At 39.2% G+C, this 19,878-nt stretch overlaps 1 protein-coding gene across 1 annotated transcript in view; it reads left to right on the top strand.

Annotated features, from left to right (window-relative positions):
- Window positions 1-19,878, top strand: part of LOC150084558 (potassium voltage-gated channel protein eag-like) — a 470,795-nt gene that overhangs the window by 335,196 nt on the left and 115,721 nt on the right. Inside the window, exons 5-6 of the mRNA XM_090376286.1 lie at window positions 238-633; window positions 9,929-10,358. Coding sequence (XP_090232412.1) covers window positions 238-633; window positions 9,929-10,358 — 826 coding nt within the window. The remainder of the gene's footprint in view (window positions 1-237; window positions 634-9,928; window positions 10,359-19,878) is intronic.

The raw sequence follows: 19,878 nt of genomic DNA, 5'->3' as shown, positions 1-19,878 counted from the left end.
GATAGTTGATAGCCTAAATACATTTAGGGCTGAGCTGGACAGGTATTTGGAACGTACGGATGGGTGAAATGGGATCGTTTTTTTTTTTTTTTTGCCTGATGTTGCATAAGCTTGCTTTCTTGCATCATATGCCTCTACTAATGCTAATGAGCAAGTGCGGTTGCCACTCTTAACAGTTATTCTATTAATTTTCTACACTTTCTTGACAGTCTGCTAATATGCGGTTAAATTTTACAGATGATCAGCTTGAACTCCGAAGTGCTACCTCAGTACAGACAGGAAGCTCCCAAGACTCCGCCCCACATCCTACTCCATTACTGCGCCTTCAAGGCCATATGGGACTGGGTGATCCTTTGCCTCACTTTTTACACCGCCATCATGGTGCCGTACAACGTGGCCTTCAAGAACAAGACTAGCGAAGATGTCAGTCTTCTCGTGTTGGACAGCATTGTTGACGTTATTTTCTTTATTGACATTGTCTTAAACTTCCACACCACATTCGTAGGACCAGGTGGGGAGGTGGTCTCAGATCCAAAGATTATTCGCATGAACTATATGAAGAGTTGGTTCGTCATTGATCTACTGTCTTGTCTGCCTTATGATGTTTTTAATGCCTTCGACCACGATGATGACGTAAGTATGTCTAGTTTTTAGTGATCCATTCCTTACCAACCAGTCTATTTACATAATTATATGGATGTAATTTACGTTCGAGAACCCGTGCACACGTTGGAATTAAAATTTACGTACCGATATTTATTTCAAGAATAGATATGAGGATAATAATACTTGTAACTAGTCATAGGATACCCCACGTGACATTTTTATTTCATCACTGGAGCACCTCCATTATTAGTGTCAAGGGATTTTGGAAGCTCTTGCAGGAATTTTGAAAGACCAGAAGAATCAACGCTAGAGCCAATCACAAAACTCACGCATAATTTAAGACATATTCTGTACCTAGAAAATTTCAAACCACAGCTTCTAAATATAGTAATGAACACAAGATGTTTACTACCGTGCTCAACCAAATAATTGGAGTAACCAGGCTTATATCTATATCAATGTACGTTTTATGTTGATTGTTAAGTACATTTCATTTATTTATGCATTCAAGTTATTCAGTCAATTGTTTTGCCCCTGAACAGCAGCTTGCTTGTAGATATAATAGAATGTAGCGCTTACATTCTATTATTACAGTAGAATTACAATTAAATGTAAAATGGCAATAAAAGTAAAATAAAGATAAATAATGTAAATGTAAAATTACAATAAAATGTTGGTATGGATCATTTAATGGTATGGAACCCGAGCATTTTCACCCTGTGTGCGGAGGACGGTGACGATACCATTGTGCTACCCGCGCAGATTCCCCTTGTGTAATGTGGACATATGTTGTGTCTTATGTAAGGCGGCCCCTAAACGTTAGTTCATCTCCGCCATGGTCCTCTGTGATGATATAAAAACTCTGCACAATGGCTAGAAACGAGTGTAGTGCTATGTTTGCGCAGTGTGCTTGTTGTTTAGTTGTTTCTAGCCGCTTCTAGTACCCGTCCACGCCACGAGGAAGCGGGCCCAACTATACACGTACTAAACTAAATGTAATATTACCAGCACCCATAGGAAGAAGCGCAAATTGTATGCGTGCAGCAGTCTCCTACAATCACATACGGTGGTGAAGACCACAAAGTATCTTGCATCCACTGGAAACAGTGTATGCCAGTGGTTCCCGTACCTAGGAAGCCCAAATCTGGGTACAAGCAGGTGAAATTCCAGTTTCTAATAAACTGGAGACCAGCGAATCCTGCTCCCAAAGTGGCTAGCATACAAAAAAAAAAAATAATAAAATAATAATAATAATAATAAATAAATAAAAAATATATAATAATAATAATAATAATAATAATAATAAATAAAAAATATATAATAATAATAACAATAATAATAATAATAATAATAATAATAAATAAAAAATATATAATAATAATAATAATAAATAAAAAATATATAATAATAATAATAATAATAAAACTATCCCCAAAGGGACTAGCATAATTAACCATTTTAGAATAAAAATATTTAAATGGACAAAATAATATTTCAGTTTCAAAGAGAATATTTTAAAAAATAATAATAATAATAATAAATTTAATTAGATAAAATATTAAAATAATAATTATTATAAAAGAAATGAAATAATTAAGGAAAAAATAAAAAAATAAAATAAAAAAACAGAGAGATAATAAGGTTAATACTATCCTAGGGAAATATTGAAGCCCAAGTAAATAAAACTGAACTTCAACACAGGAAGGCCTTAAAAGTAGTTTTGTTGAGTACAGAAGTCAGCTCAGTAATCTGTGTCGTCTGTTAAAAACTTGTATTGTTGTGTGATTCTTGTGGTTCCCACAAATCCACGTTATGTACTCATTGTGTATTGATGTGGGTTGAATGAATAGTGTGTTGTGTTAATAAACTGATAGTAAGTAAGTAAGTGTTGTTTGGCTGGCCTCTTCGTTACTGGGAGGTGCGATCACCATGAAGGAGCCTCCCAGCATCCGTCCACTGATATGAGGATATGGAGCGGCGTCGGTGGGGAACCTATTTGGGTAGCCCCTAAGGATCATACCGCCCAGGGGAGCGCCGTGATCCAGCAGTAAGAGTGGGTTAGGGACCCAATTTGCAGTATCATGATTGGGAGTTTCCGGTGCTTGGTATCAGTTGCTGTGTGCAGGAGGTTGTCCAAGAGTAGTGTTAGGAAGTTACAGGTGACGCCAGCGACGACGAAAGACCTCTTTGGCATAACTGGTCAGTGCACGGAAGGCATCGTTAGACTCCAATAACTTGGTTTCTGACCGCAGTGATGTAGTGTGGTGGTCTAGAAGTAGTTGGGTTCTTTGGGATCTAAGTATACGTTGCTGAATGCATCACGTGGTCCTAGTCTTCAAGTTCTCCGCAGGTAGAGAGGGCGTCCCCGACTTGGCCGAACTGTAGAAGTCATCTCTTGAAAGACCCGTGGCCAGTTAATAGGAAGGAATCATAGACGTTAGGGAAGAACCAAGTGAAACGTTGTTTGTTGATGTCGGTTACCTCAGGGAGGAAACGTTTAGCAGTTGCAACAGTTGTGGAGTTATTCCAGCGGGTTTGCCATAAGTTTATCAGTTCTAGCCACAGATGTTTGTGTTCCTGTTGGATATCAGTATCGTTACGGTTTTGAATAGCTAGGAATTCTGCTTCCTTATTCTTCTTAATGGCATGCGAGAGTCCGATAAAAGCGACTTGGAGGTCCAAGGGGAGGCAGCCTGTTAGTTCCTGGGAAGATGTCTGCGCGGTAGCACGGTGTTATCGTCACCGTCCTCTCCACACCGGGTGGAAAAGCCCGGGTTCGAATTCCGTCCATGACTCGAGGAACTTTAATGGACTTTTTTCACTCTGTGACTGAGTTAGTCGGTCTCAGGTGTAGATAGTAAGGTTTTTTCCCAGAACCTGGGGTTTTTTGTTCATCAAAACAGACAAATCGACCATAGAACACACGCAATTAACAGACATAAGACACACAGTACGGCAGATAAATTTAGTTATTCGGGTGGCCTAAAAATAATAGTTTAGTACCTGGAAATCACGCGGAGGGACTGGGGTTTTAAACCCCGTACTCTCCGGATCTACTACGAATCTCTATTCCTGCCTATTCTGACCTTTGGTGTTGGCGCATGGGGACACCGCCTTGAGAACAAGTCTATTCAGAAAAAGCTAACTGAAGCACAGAGGATAATCCTCCTAACAAGGTCCAGAGCCTGCAGAACTGTCTCCACCCCGGCACTTGAAAATTGCCCAACGAACCAAAAAAAAAAAAAAAAAAAAAAACGAACGATAGACTTTAGCAGATATAGGTCTCCATTCCTCCTGCAGAACAGTGACCAGTTAATAACCATGGGACGTGTTTGTATTCCCCTCGGCCGACGTTCGGTTCATCCCATCGAGTTTACATCGGGGCTCTTCGTCGCCATTCAAGCTGTTGTATTTTTATGTACATGAACCATTCGCGAACCTCTCGGTATAGTAAGGGACGTATCCTGTTGAAACATATAAAATAAATTTAAAGAAATTTTCCGTTTATACTCCGGGACGACCAAACGGTCAGAGGAGTTCACAAGATAAACAGAATACAAGAAACAGCACCATATTCAGCAGTCACGGGCTTGAACTCCGGTCACTCAAGGCACGTGTACTTATGCACCCGCGCGCCTAACCACTAGGCTAGTTCTGTAGCAAAGAATTGCCACATCGTAGGGAATATCGAATTATTCAGAATGTTAAATATGCTTGTCCTCACAATCACCCCCACCTATTTCTTTGGAGTATGGTGTAGCGAGATCCTTGGCTCCAGAAAAACGATTTTAAAGAACGTTCTTTGTGCCTTATAAGGCAAGGTCGTTGATTGTGGTTTGGCTTATGCACTACCCCTCCGACGAAAAGCAAAACTGTGTTACTCTGTAGAGATTGCGGTCCTTAAGAAGCGATTTATTGTATTTTATAGTTTATGGAAAGAGTACTTTTACAAATTTTTTTGTATTTATTTCTGTCGAAGTTTTCATTATTCTTTTCAAGACTTTATTTTCGGAAGGATGTATAGCTGCTTGAGCTGGTGCAGAGAAGGGCACCCAGATTGGTGAGGGAAACAAAGGGAGTGCACTTACCAAGAAAGGCTGCAAATTGCAGCGTCTGCTGACTAGGCATCTTCAAGGCCATCTGTTGAGGCTTTGAATGGATTGAGCAAGCTCGGTGCTGATGGGATTCTTCCTCTTGCTCAGACTACACACATGAGGGGGCATAAATTCAAATTGAGAAAGGATGGTTGCAGGATAGATGTGCGGGAGTTTGCCTTTAGCCAAGTGGTGGTTGATTGCTGGAACAAACTTCAGTCTGATGTGGAAGTGGGAAGCTTGAATCAATTCATGGCAGAACTAAACAAAATGTTGGATAGGTGAAATAGGATGGGTTCTTTTTTTTTTTTTTTTTTTTTAATTTTGCTTATTTTGTGAATTTTCTTGCAGATGTATCAGATGGCATATCTATTATTCCAGAATAAAAAAAATTCTTCCATTTCATGGGAAGACGTTTTTTGGAGGAAAGATAAGCTTTGCGTCCTTGCATCATTTGCCACTATTAATATTAAATGCCGATATACTGAATTATTTTATTGATAGAGATTTCAGTGCCGCCGTTTGGTTGTTTTGGTTCTGTCCATCTTTAGTGCAGAGTAATAACATATGCTGAGCACCTGATACCACCGATGTAATTTTTATTTCGCTTTAGTCACTTGTTTGAGTTGCTAAACGTCTCCATGCTTTCTACTTAAATAATATAGTTTTTTTTTTTAAATGATTTAGGTTTTTGACTGACGTTTTAATTATAGTGTATGTCTCTCAGTGAGCTTTGGTTTTCAAAGAAGACACAGAAAGAATAAGGGTTTTTGCCATAATCATGTTTCGCTCCTTAAGTCCTGGTAATAATATTTACTCCTAATTATTTTTTTTTTCTCGAAAAATATGTCGGAAACTTGCAGATTTCCTGAAGGTTGATTTATTTTCTGAATTTTGTTTCCTGCAGATGTATAAGGTGGCATATCTATTATTCCAGATTTAAAAAATTCTTCCATTTCATATGAAGAACTTTTTTTGGAGGAATTGTTTTATTTTCTTTTCTTTTATTTTCTATCTTAAAATGGCATTGCATTTTAAGATAGAAAATGTTCAATAAAAAATATCAATTTAATGAACAATGTATTAGTTCCTTACAAATTATTCATTATCGGAATTACTTTGTTTGGTTTTCTTTTCAAGGTTATAAATTTGGCGGGTGTGAACTTTCCGTAACAGTAGGGCACAATAAATTCTGGGAAAAAAGAGTAAATTATTTTGTTTCCATTGCTATTAATAGTTTGTTGTTTGAAATCTACTTCGTTGGTATTACACTCTATTTGAAAATTTGTCGTCGAATTAATAAAGGAAACTGAATTACACGAAGTGTGATCATCTAATTCGCCGACTAGTGCAAGATTTTGTTTACCGCGCCAGTGGCGTATCCAGGTATCATCGTAAGGGGGAGGGGGCATGGCGACCAGGCTCTTCAGTTTTTTTTTAGAACCTCTCCTGCGTTCTGTTTCTTTAATTTCAAATTTTTGGTTAAGGGAGCGTATGCCTCCTCTGCCCACCCCTGAATACGCCCCTGTTAACCGCGCGAACTTTACATAACTGCCGCTCGAGGGACTTCCCTGATCGCTACAGAGCAGACTCTGTGTGTGCGTGCCAATTCTTGTCGAGCTAGTGTTGCGTGAAGAGTTTTTTAGCCGCGTGTCATTGACGAAAGTTTTGAAGCAAGTATCATGTCAGGCATACAGATTGAGCCATATGTGATTTGTTATTGTGTCAGACGGGGCTTAAATGCATGGGAAACAGTTAAAGAGATCAATGAAGCTTATGGTAATGAGTGTCTTGGTAGGACGGGCTATACTCTGGTGTGATCGAACTTTCCGGTGTGAAGTGGTTTCTTCATCAAGACAATTGCCAGGGGGCCCTCGTGGATAGCACAGTTGGGAGGATCTCCGTCCTCCCTACACATGGCCTAAGTAGCCGATGCTCCTAAAATCCAATAACAACAACAACAATTGCCAGGCCCCATATGGCTAATACTGTATTTTGCAGGCAGTGATCACTGCGATAGGTGCCAAGGTTCTGCCACCTCCCCTTATTTACTGGACTTAGCCTCCTGTGATTTCTTCCTGTTTCCGTGTCTGAAGAAAATTGAAAGGCAAGCGTTCCGCGTCCGATACAATGATGCTCGCAGAGCCACAATGGAAGCACTTTGCATTTTTCTTTCGAAAAATGGCTTGCAAGAAGCATTTAATGCGTGGGTATGATGTTGGCAAAAATGTGTAAAGTTCAAGGGAGAGTATTTCAAGAAGGAAAAATCCGCAGAAGATTCAGATGATAACAATCAAGATAAGATCTTGCGAATTAAATGATCACCCCTCGTATAATGAAATTTTGTTGAATGTTGTTTCATTACTTTCCTATAAAGATAACACAATGAAAATTTAATTACTGCTCATGTAATGGGATTCAACACAATTAACTGCTATAAAAAATTAGTCGAATACTGAACATTTTCCTGCTTGTAAGCTCTCGCTGGTAGCAGAATGGTTATAATCGCTGTCCTACTCCGCTTGAAAAGGCCGAGTTAGCAGTTTTTTAGGCAAGAGTCGCATGGGTTCCCCCCCCCCCCGAAACTGGAATTTTTCAACCAGCAAACTGATCGAAAAATAAACGTAATTACAAAGATAATTAGCCTTACTTGCTTTGACGTTTTAACTCACATCTAACCTGCCTGTACTTCATTCCATCACATGTGGAAGGAAATAATTACATGAAGTAAGAATTTGATCTTTATTTCATCTTGTGAATACCAGGACCACAAAATTCAGGATGTCTTTTTAATTGATAAAACATTATTTTAGGTTTGCAAATGCTTTTACCGAATATGTAGAACAATTTTTATAAGCACGGGCCGCACAATTGAGAAGTGAAGTGGGCCATATAGGTTTTACAGTTAAATGACAGCAGCAAAAATTGATCAGATGTGTTATTATTTATTTATTTTTTCGTTTATTATTAAGCCTTAATTATTAAGAATTCTGCAGAAGCTTTCAAACAATTTAAAATAACTAATAGCTGTTGTAAACAACAAAATATCAATTGATTAACATAGGATTGACTTAGTTGTAAGATTTTTGTCTCTGTTTATATTTAGGATATTTATATATTTGCTATTTGCTCATGACACAATGACACAAAATAGAATAAATACATATACACTGGTGTTCAAAGAAAGTGCATCACCTAGGAATTTCTAACCCTTTTTCGCGATGGTTAGGCGAATCTAAGTACTATTTGACAGGTGCTCTCACAATAATCCAAAATGAGCATTTACAACCTTTATACAACAGTTTTGGTAAACACGACAATTATGGTTTAAATGTTATCAGAAGCCCTCAATTTGCTCCAGTTTATCGTTTTAAATGGAAAACAAAATGAAAAGTTCACCGGGTGCAAAGTAATATTTAGTTAAACCGCCTCTGACCCTGACGACGGCAGCACACCATCAAGGCATTGACAAGATTAATTTCTGAAGATAATCAACTGATAGTTCGTGGTTCCAAACATGAATTATGGCTTCCTGAAGTTCACCAAGGATCTTTGGTTTCTTTCTGGCAACTGCAGATTCCACACGATGCTCTACAGGATTCAGGTCCGGGATGTTTCCTCCCCCAGCTAAGAGTTGTAATGGACCGTTCTTCCAACCATTTTTTCACCTGTAACAAATATTTGTAAACACATACTGTCGAACCTCTAAGGCAGAAATGAAGCTAAAATATAACTACAGAAGCAATTTGCCTTCCAATATAGCCAGGTATCCATTGGCATTTACGGAACCTTTTATAAACTGCAGGAGATACGAAATGCACCCTCATATAATTTGGCTGATAGGCAATTTCACTGTAGACACGTACAGTCTGGATGGTATTCTTCACCACGTCTACGCCGAATCGTTTGTCTCTTCTCATCCGAGAAAATAACTGACTTACACTGCTCGGGGGTCCATTTGACATGCGCCTTACACCAAATTAATCGGGCCTTTCATTTCATTTTTTGTGTGAGGAGTGGATTCTTCTTAGGACGACGGGCTACAAGTCCATTTTTGAAGAAGCGTCTTCTGACTGTTACTGCACTTGCTACAACTCCTGCATGTTCTTCCCATTCTCTTTTCAGCTCAGACGAAGAACCTTTACGGTTTTTAAGGCTTATATAAGCGCTTCAAAACGCAGTCCTGTTTTGACGTAGAGGCTCATTTGCGTCCGGTTCTTTTTTTCCTATCAGCAGAACCAGTATTCTTGAGTATGGAAGGAAATCTACTCACTGTCGACTGATTACAAGACAGTCTATGAGCAATATGACATCCTTACTCACGTAAAGTAACAATAGCACTCTTTCTTCAAATGTCAAAATGTACATTTGAGCAAATTAAAAATCTTAGCATTCTCCTTTAATAAAAAAGGATTGCCGTTGAATTTTAAGCAAGAAAATATCTGTTAGTTAAGTTGGTTATCGATATACATAAGCAGTGATGCAAATTATTACCAGCAATTCGTGTGCGAAATTTTTTTTTATTTATTATTTATTTTTTTTATTTATTCAGCTTGAGACACGGGGCTTCATCCCGGGACAGTAAAATGCGCTAGTGGGCTTCATTCTTGAAAATGTGTGATCACATGTTTATGTCATCAATCATTTTCAAAATTTATATATTTCCAGAACAGTCAATATTTTTGCTGCAAGTCCTTTAGTTTCACTGCTTCAGTTGAACTCCTTATTCTGAGTAAAATGAAGCACCGCAAGCTAATTCCTTTTGGTACTTTGAGTTACGTAAGTGCATGCCGCCAGTTTAGCATATTTAACTCTGCATTATCATTAATTTTGTTTGATATATGCATTTTATATTTTATTTCGAGGTATTATACTAGATTGTATTTCTTGTTTAATTATAGAATCTTTGCTATTTGCACTATTAAAATTAATTATACTAGATTGTATTTCTTGTTAATTATAGAACCATTGCTATTTGCACTATTAAAATTATGTTAAAACTGTTTATCCTAAAGTTGAAGTTAGGTCCCCCTCGATGTTACATTTTACGGAACGCAGCTGAAGCGTTTCACAGTGCTGATTTTTTTTTTTTTTTTTTAATTTTTGGTATAAATATCGTTTATTCAGGAGAGAACTTCCTGTCTAAACGAGTCTTAATTTTTCAGATATTTAATTACTTAAACTTCACTGTTAACACACTAATTACGTTATTTTCTTAATTGTTCCAGCAAGGAATAGGTAGCCTCTTCAGTGCTCTTAAAGTAGTCCGACTTTTACGGCTGGGACGTGTGGTACGGAAGCTGGACAGGTACCTGGAGTATGGAGCTGCAATGCTCATCCTATTATTGTGTTTTTACATGTTAGTGGCCCATTGGTTAGCGTGTATATGGTACAGTATCGGCCGGAGCGATACGGAAAACTTGTTTCCTCACAGTTGGTTGTGGAAACTGTCCAACACTACCCAGACCCCCTTCGGGATTCGCGTTATCAGCAACGTAACCATGAAGTCAGAACTGACAGGTGGACCCCCACGTTCAACGAGGTACGTCACTGCCCTCTACTATACTATGACCAGCATGACAAGCGTTGGGTTTGGCAACGTTGCTGCTGAAACGGATAGCGAAAAGATCTTCACAATATGTATGATGATTATAGGAGGTAAAGATAAAATGTTAAGCATTTATTAAATTCATTATATAGATGTTAATTGAATATATTATACAGGTATTATTTTTTAAAATTTTATTTAAATTTAGCTCTCTTAAGAAATTCGTATATTAATGCAAGTTAGGTTTCTTTGAATGACAGTTCCTGATACTGCTTCTTTTTTTTCTTTTCTTTTTTTAAAGATTAGATATGAACATCTATCTATTTTATATTTTTGAAACCTCCAGGAGAAGTAACTTAACAAGCAGATCAATTGTGTACAGTCAGTATAAATAGAATTTCAAACTATTTCATTGTAATAATGAGAATCTTCTGTTTTTTTTATGACAAGTCTCATTTGCAGTTTATGAAGTGGATTCATTGAAAAAAAAACCAACGTGAATTTGAGGATTAAGCAATACGAAAAGGAAACATGTTCTTGTTTATACTCCGGCACGACCACCAGGTCAGTGCAGTTCACAATAAATCATCAATTCGAACGTTAATCGTATTTAGCAGTCACGGAATTTAACGCCGGTTCATTCAAAGAGCGCGTGTTATTGCCCTCACGCTCCTGACCACCCGACTACGAAGATATATCTGTTCACTATAAACTTGGTGTAAGGCAGCTGGCTATTGTCTGTTTGTTGTTTTATGATTTCATTTGCTTATTAAGATGAAAAATATCAAAATAGTATGGTTCTTGGATATTTAAACTTAAAGCAGCTCGAGGAAAATCTGAAGTTCAGTGAAATGTACTGTACAAAAAACACAAACTTTTTTCAGGTGGCACTGATAAACTTTAGGTTCACTGTGTTTATGATTTCTTATACTGAAGCTCACACATTCAGATAAAGACTGAAATAACTTAAGGAATCCACGAATCTCTAGCCTTTGCTGACCCAAACATGGCAGAGGAGCCTAAAGATTTGTGAATTCTTTAAGATATTGACACTTGCAGTACCCTTCAAATGACTGTAACATCTGCAGAAATTTAAAGTCGCATACTCTTTGATTTTCTTTCTTTTTAAGTCAGGCTATGTTAAACTCTCCTTCTTGGGGAAATAAATCGCCCTGCTGAACTCTAGGCAGACACTTCGCTGCCCGTAGATGATTCAACAGATATACATGTCACAAATAAATAAAATGCCCAAACCATACAGTAAGTAAGCGGCTCATAATGTTAATCTAATAATAATAATAATAATAATAATAATAATAATAATCAAAATTCAAATAAAAATAAATTAAAGCAATTAAGCATCTAGACATTTCATAGAGAGTAGCGACTAAACAGCTGTCGCTGAAGTTAGGACCACGGTGGGGAAAGCGTCCTTTTGCGTTTAGCAAGAGCGAGTATATAATCACGATATTACTTGTTCATCATCCATAAGTCTGGATTGAGCAAGTCGATTGTTTCCAGAGTTACACTGGTATTCATAGTAATGTAACTCTGGAAACACTCGAGAATTACATTAGTATTCATAGTAGTATAAAAATGACATAATGCAAGGAAGCGAACATATTCTGCAGCTTCTAAAAACACTCTCACAAATCATTCCTATGTTAAAAAAAAATTACCTATTCAGTTCATTCTTTAATTTATCCTTCTCGGTCACCCTTGCAGGCAGATTGCCCTAAAGTTCCACAAAACACTGCCGGAAGTTTACTGTTCTCCCTAAGATTTTCTAGTCGTTCCCTCTTTTTCTTGTCTCACTCATCTGCGAGAATATTTCTTCCTGTTCATTTCATTAATTTTCCTGCGAGACTTTATATTAGTTGTTTTCCCAATCATTTTTCGCTCAAGTCACACTTGAAATTAAAATACCCATATTCACAGCACAACTAAATAGTGATTGCCATTTAACTCAATGGAGTTCATCCTAATTCGACACACACCGGTTGAGAATCACTGCTTGTACCCTTCAGTTAAATCTCTAAGGTGTCTAGTTGATAAGTTGCGCAAACCATTTCCTCTAAGTGATCCTCATAGAAATAATGGTTAGCGCTCTTTGCCAATCTAGTTGCCCTTTTACACCTTATTTAGATTTTATATATTCCTTTAGATCTAACCTCCAGATCTGGATACAATATTCCAAGTGTTTCCCCAGAAACTGGGTTTTATTTCGTCCAGCAAAACAAGCAAATTGATCAAAGAACACAAGCAATTTACAGACAAAATACATATGGGTAAATGTAATCAATTACGGGTGACCCTAATAATAATACCAGACCAACAGTAACACCAGACATAACAACAACCACTCTGTGTACTTGGTAGCAATACCCTTCACGAGGTGGAACCCCCAATCAGGGAGAAATAATATAAGAGCAATAATAATAAGATAGATAAGTGGTATACCCCACTCAACCTAAGCGAGGAGTCCCCTCCAGCTCAGGCGGCACAATAAACGAAGCTAGAAAGATGGGCAAAGAAGACACTCCATGGCAGACACTACAATGACCTCCATCAAGATCACATCGATAACATTCCTTCGATTGCATGGCTCACAAGTGGGAAGCTCTTCCCCGCAACTGCAGGATTCATGCTGGCCATCCAAGAACAGGTAATCAACACCAGTTTCTGGTGTTGATTACGTGACATTCCGGGCTCTTTCGCGATGTATTTTCTATGTACATCGCAATGTACATAGAAAATACATCGCAATGGAGCCCGGAATGTCAGATGAAACATGTCGACGATACCACCTGGCCTCAGAAACGATCCATCACATCACCGCGGGGTGCAAGGTGATCACCCAGACTGAGTACACTCATAGACACGACCAGGTAGCCAGGATAATACATCAGAGGCTAGCAAAGAAATACCAGTTGGTCGAAGAAAGTGTACCGTACTACAAGTACGAACCCCAGGCAGAACTATAGACCCCAACCTACAAGCTGTACTGGTATCGCGTCGTAATAACGGATAGGACAATCCCGCACAACAGACCGGACATAAACCTTGTGGACAAGAAGGAAAAGGCTATCTATCTGATTGACATAGCGGTACCCTACACTGGCAACCTGCAGAAAACCCATGAGGAAAAAATTAGGAAGTACACGAACCTGAGACATGAGATCAAGGAGATGTGGCGTATGCAAGAAGTAACGACCATTCCGATCGTGTCAACCACCAATATAGTGCCTACATAGCAGCCTAGCAGCAATAGGTCTCCCAGAGAACATCTGCAAGGAACTCCTGAAAGTCACAATTCTGAACACCTGTAGGATAGTCAGAGAGTTCCTCGACCAACAGTAACACTAAACATTACAACTACCCTGTATACTTGGTAGCAGTACCCGTCACGGAGTGGAATTCCCCAATCAGGAAGAAATAATATAAGAGTAATAATAATAATTCCAAGTGTGTCCTCATCATCATCTCTATAGACGATGATGAGATCTCCTTCGGTCTGCTTTAGAAATCCCATTACACGATAGATAGAACACCATGTGCCCTTCTTGCAGCTTATTTACACTGCATATTCAACTTCATGTTTTTCTATCATAGTCCCTAATCAGAAAGTTATTTCTCATCCAGGAATCATTTAATTCTCATACCTTCCCCAATATATAAACTACTCCATTTTTCTCCTGTCCTTCAGCAAACCGCAATCCGCCTATGGATCTTCCCTGGGTTCAGTTCCTCAAATGCTTGAATTTTCCCTTGGATTTGATAGCGTTAAACTTTAGGTACTATTTTTCAAACCATACATGTAAAACGTCTAAATCCTTTGGAAGCAAGATAGCCTAATTCCTGTTGTTAACTTCCATCCGGTCCTTTCATTCGCCGCAAATATTGAGAGAATCCCTTGTAAATGATTGTTTCGAGCTTTGATTTCTATTCGGAGAAATACCTATTTGTGACCACTTTGTATCCTATCCATCGACCAACTCTACCAATGGATTTTCCCTGTTATCCCAATCTACTATAAATCATACAGTAACCTCATGTGAAGAACACCATATCCGATCTATTTATAACCGCATTATAGAAATTTACTTTTCAAGCAAGATTTTCCCTTCATGAAACCATCTGAGACCCATTTAGGATGCCATTCTTGTGGAGATGTATCTATATTGCTCCATTAACCACAGGCTCCACAGTGCTACTAACCACAGAAGTCATCGGTTTATAACTGCACATCACTTTCTTAACTTCTCCCTTATGAATTTGAGAGACTTTTGTACTTCTTCAGTGTAAGGAAAAGTTCTAATTAGAGAAATATCTATGGAAGCATTGTAACTTATTTATTTCTAAGCACAGGGAAGGGGTGCTCCGCCAGTCTCTTTCTCTCCGCGTCAACCCCACCATGATAAAAATAATAATGTGATCGTGTTTATACGAGCATAATAGTCCTAGTCCTAGTCAAGACGTAGGAAAGCCCCGAATTTCAGCACATAAGCCCTGAAATCATGTATCTGATGGGAGAGGTGCATTATTACATGCTATATAGGGCTGGAAAGACTATTCGTTCGCCCAGTTCAGAATCTGGAACTCGAGGCTACGACCATGATGGAACAGATTTCTGCAACATAATATGTGATTTCATAATAATAGAAGTTATATGTTTTCATATTAGTATTAAATATTTTTAGTTATTATTATTATTTGGTTTTAAGGAGCATTATCAACTAAGGCCATATTGCTCCGGGAATATGCGGTGGTCATTCCCTGACCTTTCCGTATTTGGTGGTCACGGGCTCGAACCCCGGTCTAATCAAGAAGCGTGTGCTACGCACTGTCGCTCCTGCCCACCTGGCTACGGAGGCGCCAATATTATTAGTAGTGGCAGTGATAAGGAATGCAAGCTTATACAAACATCATCCAAAAAAAAACCCAACACTTCCCATTTCATCTGTCCATTCCTTACTCAATCCATTCAAAGCCTGGACACCTCGACCACTGCAAAACTTAGAAACTAAGCCTGATATCCGTTCTTCAGTATCATTAATAAATATTGAAAACAACAGTGGGCCCAGCACTGAACCCTGAGGACACCAATGATAACGTTAGTTCACAAAAAGCAGGGTCCATTAATAACCACTCTATCTTCTCCACTCGCCCATCCGTTTATCCATATCAGCAACTTGCCCTTCATGCCACGCTGCTTCAATTTGTACAACAGTGGTTTATGTGCAACAGTATCAAAAGCTTTTCTGAAATCCAAGTATATGATATCAGAATTATTTTTGATATCCAGTTCCTTTGATATCCACATCGTAATGTCTACTCAAATCGATCTCAAAAGATTTCTCATTAACTAAAACATCCCGTCTCCGAAGTATAAGGTATAAGGTATGTTAGTGTCTAACGGCCCCTGGGATTTCTCCCATCTCCGCGGGTGTACATTGTATCGGGGCCAGAGATTTGAAGTGTGTGGGGGTCATGTGCTGTATATTGTGTTGTGCCCTTTGTTCCTCCGGTCTATTAGCCGCCGAGCCCCTAGTGGGACCCGACATTACCACACCATGCCACGGGGAGGCTGACCGGGTGTACCACTGTAGCTAGAGTACTCTGGCGGGTCCTGCCACCTACTTTCCTGAGATTTCAGTGGCTAGGACCGGATTTGAGAATGAGATGATCGCTGTTTCTTGAGCAACGGTTGTAATTTTAACAGAGCGTAGGGTTGTTCGCTGATAACTTGTTCTAGGGACAAATAGGTCGGGCAGTAATTTTGATGTTTTTAGATTTAGACCTGTGGGGAATACGTGTTTGTGTATATATAAATATATGTATATACACACACACGCACACATATATATATATATATATATATATATATATATATATATATAAACTAAATAAAAAAAAAAAAAAAAAAAAACGTTGTGCAAGAGAAAAGTAAGGGAGGAAGGTAGAAGACTGGAGGGTAGGAAACAGAAGAAAGGTGCCAATAGGGAAGATGGCCCCTGATGACAGTGTGGCATGCCCAGTGCCTCACCAGAGAGAGGAGTGGGGTGGCGGGTGGACGAAAACCACCACCCCACAAAAAAAAAAAAAAAAAAATCATTCTGTAAGAGAAAGATAGGGGGGGGGGGAGTAAAAGAACGGATGGCAGGAAACAGAAGAAAGAAGCCGGGAAAAAAAAAAAAAAATATGAGAGAGAGATATACTCCGCAAGTTCAGGGTAGGTACAGCTAGCACGGTCAGTCAGTTGGAGCCGACAACTTGCTGGAAATCCTGCAGTGTGAGTGCTGCTATGGTGGATGGGTCATGTTCAGTAAGGTCTAGTTCAGGTGCCGTCATTGGGGCTCCATTTGGTGAGTCTGTGTCGCATCCAGACTGAAGGCTGGTCCAGTAGTCCATCAGAACGAACAGTGGGGGTGGTCAAAACCGGGTGTCCAAGATTGATGGTCAAGTCCAGGGATCGATGCTAGGCCTCTTCTTGATGAGATGTGTCACATCTGGTCGAGAGAAGTTTGTCCAGAAATCAATGATGAGGAATTTGTCAAGGTATGTGTGGACCCTGTCTTTGATTGCACTGCTGGTCAAGTCTTGTGCAAGTTGGTCCAAGGTGTTAGCATCCATGGCTCAATGATGCGTAGCAACAATTGGCAGTCATGGTTGTTATGACCTATTGATTCGGATACTAAGGTGGTGGTAGCGCTTTCTGCCTGGTAAATAAGTCCATTGCAAATTGAGTCAGAGCTCGGTAAGTTTCTTCATTCTGTAGGGTGAGGTGTTCTTTATTTTGGTAGTTGAAGCGTAGTTTTGTTATTAGGATCCTCCTGAAGTCCTCGTAGATTTCACAGCTGTGGGCAAGGTGCTCCCACGTCTGATCCTCTCCACAGTGGCAGCGGGGTGAGTCTGAAATTCTGAAGTCATGTAGTTTTTTCTGGAAGGAGCCATGTTCAGTGAGGAGGTAGGTAGCATAGAGTCCTGGTGAAAACCAGACAGGTGTGAGGGGGTAGGAGGCCCTGACATCAGGGAGGAATCTTTTGGTGACAGCGCCTTTAGTTGATGCCTGCCATCTTTCTTGCCAGGTGTCTGTTAGATGCTCATTAAGTCTCTTCTTTTCAGCGTTTCTATTATTTGCTGGGTCAGTGGTGAAACCTGCACAAGTAACTGCGAAGTTACTTGTGCAGCTATACTTCTCTGAAGTATAGCTGCAGTTTTGTCTAGACGATCCTGCATTACTTCTTTTTGCGTACGAGATTATCCTCGTTTTGGACAAAATTTTGCAGCTCCCGCAAACACTAAGTTTTTATTTATATTTAGCCATTTTATTAACTTAATTGTCATATTAAATTATTTTCTAAAAGTAGCTTTATAGTCCTAGTCAAGCTCCTTAGTTTCTTTTGAATTTAGATGGCGATTTTGAAAGTTAATACTTAGTGCCCTGTATTATACCGTTCGTAACTTGCCGACATTGTTATACAATACGGAATAGCGTAACGCATATCCCGAACTTGATAGCGCAAAGTTTAGCGTAAAACTAGATGGCGAAATATGTAGCACTATATTAGAAATCTGTTAGCTTAGTATGGTATTATCAATTAATCGGTAGAATTTAGTAATCGTATTAAATGTTATTGTTAAATAAATTTTATTTAAACGGAATCATGACCCAGACTAGAGAAGCAACGCAATGTGCACGATTACCCAGAGTGCTGGGGTGTAGGGGAGAACCGAAGATCTCGATTCTCAAACGCTTCACTGTCTAAAATGTGCAAAATGTGAAATGTTTGCGGACCTCTCTCTAGAACAGGACATGATCTAGTCAGGGAGGATGACTTTGTGTGTGCTATGTGCAGAGACTGTGAAGAAATAAGAATCGGCGCCAACTCGGCGTTCTGATGGGCATCTATGAGAGTTTAAGTAGTAGGGTAGATTAGATGCCCTCGAAGAAATTAATATGAGGGGCCCATCAAGCTCTCAGCTGCCCAACTCAACGACAGAGCTCACTCTTGTTCATCAGGCAACAGAGCGGCAATCTCCAAGGGAGAATGCGCTGATCCCACGGGAGCTAGTTATTGTCAGTGGCTCTATTGTCAGGGAGACAGGAAACATATTATGCAAAAATGATAGGTGGAACAGGACCAGGGTATGTCTACCAGGGGGCAAAGGTTCATGATGTTGTAGAGCAGATATCATCTTTTAAGGGCACAAAAAGTGATATTGTTGGCACGAATGACCTTAAGAGTAAGAGATATGCAGATTTACTTAACAGGTACAGGTAAATATTGAAAAAAGTCGCGAGTTAGGGTTAAATTTGAAAGTGTCTGCAATCTTGCGTAGACATGATAGGGGGAGTGTACGATGAGAGCCTCGTCAATCAATTCGGTCTTGGAGAGATTGTGCAGGACTCATGGCGTTGAATTTTTTCAGCGTGGTCTGTGCTTGCTAACAGGAGAGACTGTTTTTACAGGGATGGGATACACTTAAATAGAAAGTGCAAGAATATTTGCTGATGCTATCGGGGCAGTGTTACATTGCTCGGAAAACTGCTAGATTTGGGGGATTTACAGATTAAAATATTAAATGTAGGCAGAGGCGAAAGTGATTCTCGCACTGCTTCTATTGTAATGAGCAGCAACCTAGAGAACAAGTTGCTGGGGATTTCAAGAGCTGCTGGGAGTCATGATGGAACAAGTAAATACATGGGCTGTGTTATATTTACTAAGAGTAAGAACAGGCGCATGTATACATGTATGTACACGAGTGCTAGAAGTGTAGAAAATAAATTTGATGACTTTGAAGTCCTGCTCAAGACCTCAAAGACATATTGTTGGGATATCAGAGACGTGATGTCACACAGATATAAGCAGTGCAGAATTGGAATTTGGGGAGTACAATGTGTAGAGAAAAGGTAGACAGGATAGGAAGGGAGGTGGGGATATGCCGTTAGTTAAGATAGACATAAAATCTAAGGAAGTGCATCCAGTTGATATAGGTGGACAGTGCAACGTTGAGTCAGTTTGGTGTGACATAAACACTGGGAAAGGGAAAATGAGAGTAGAAGTCTGTTATAGGCCTAATGACTCTAATGAGTACAACGAACAATTGTGCAGGGAAATAGGGTCAGCAAGTAGAATCAGAATGTCTCGTGATGAACGATTTTAACTTTCCTGATATAGACTGGAACTTGGCGTTGGTCACTCGCACGCTTATAAGGCTTTTGTGGATTTATTGGAGGATTATTTTCTATAGCAATATGTTCGAGGGGCAACCAGAGGGAGTAATACTCCGAATTTGATTATTAACAGTGATTATTCATGCATTAAGATTTTGCAGATAAAGGAACCACTAGGTGATAGTGATCACACTGTACTGTTGTGGGATTTACTTAAAGATGTAATTACCATCTGGTGTAAGGGGAAGGGTTTTCGTTTTTGAAAAGGTGACTACAGTGGTCTCAGACAGTTTTTTTTTTTTTTAAATTCTATACAGTGGGATCAACTGATGTCAAACACAGCGAATTCTAAATGCGAAGCCTTCAAGGAATTAATCTTGGAAGCTGCTAGGCGTTTCATACTAAGAAATACTGTTCAAGATTTAGACCTAAATCGATGTCAGAAGAACTAA

This window comes from Mastigoproctus giganteus, chromosome 6 (genome assembly GCF_048544385.1).
Source record: "Mastigoproctus giganteus isolate SK-2022 chromosome 6, ASM4854438v1, whole genome shotgun sequence".
Lineage (NCBI taxonomy): Eukaryota > Metazoa > Arthropoda > Arachnida > Uropygi > Thelyphonidae > Mastigoproctus > Mastigoproctus giganteus.
This window is presented reverse-complemented; position numbering and strand designations above follow the sequence as displayed.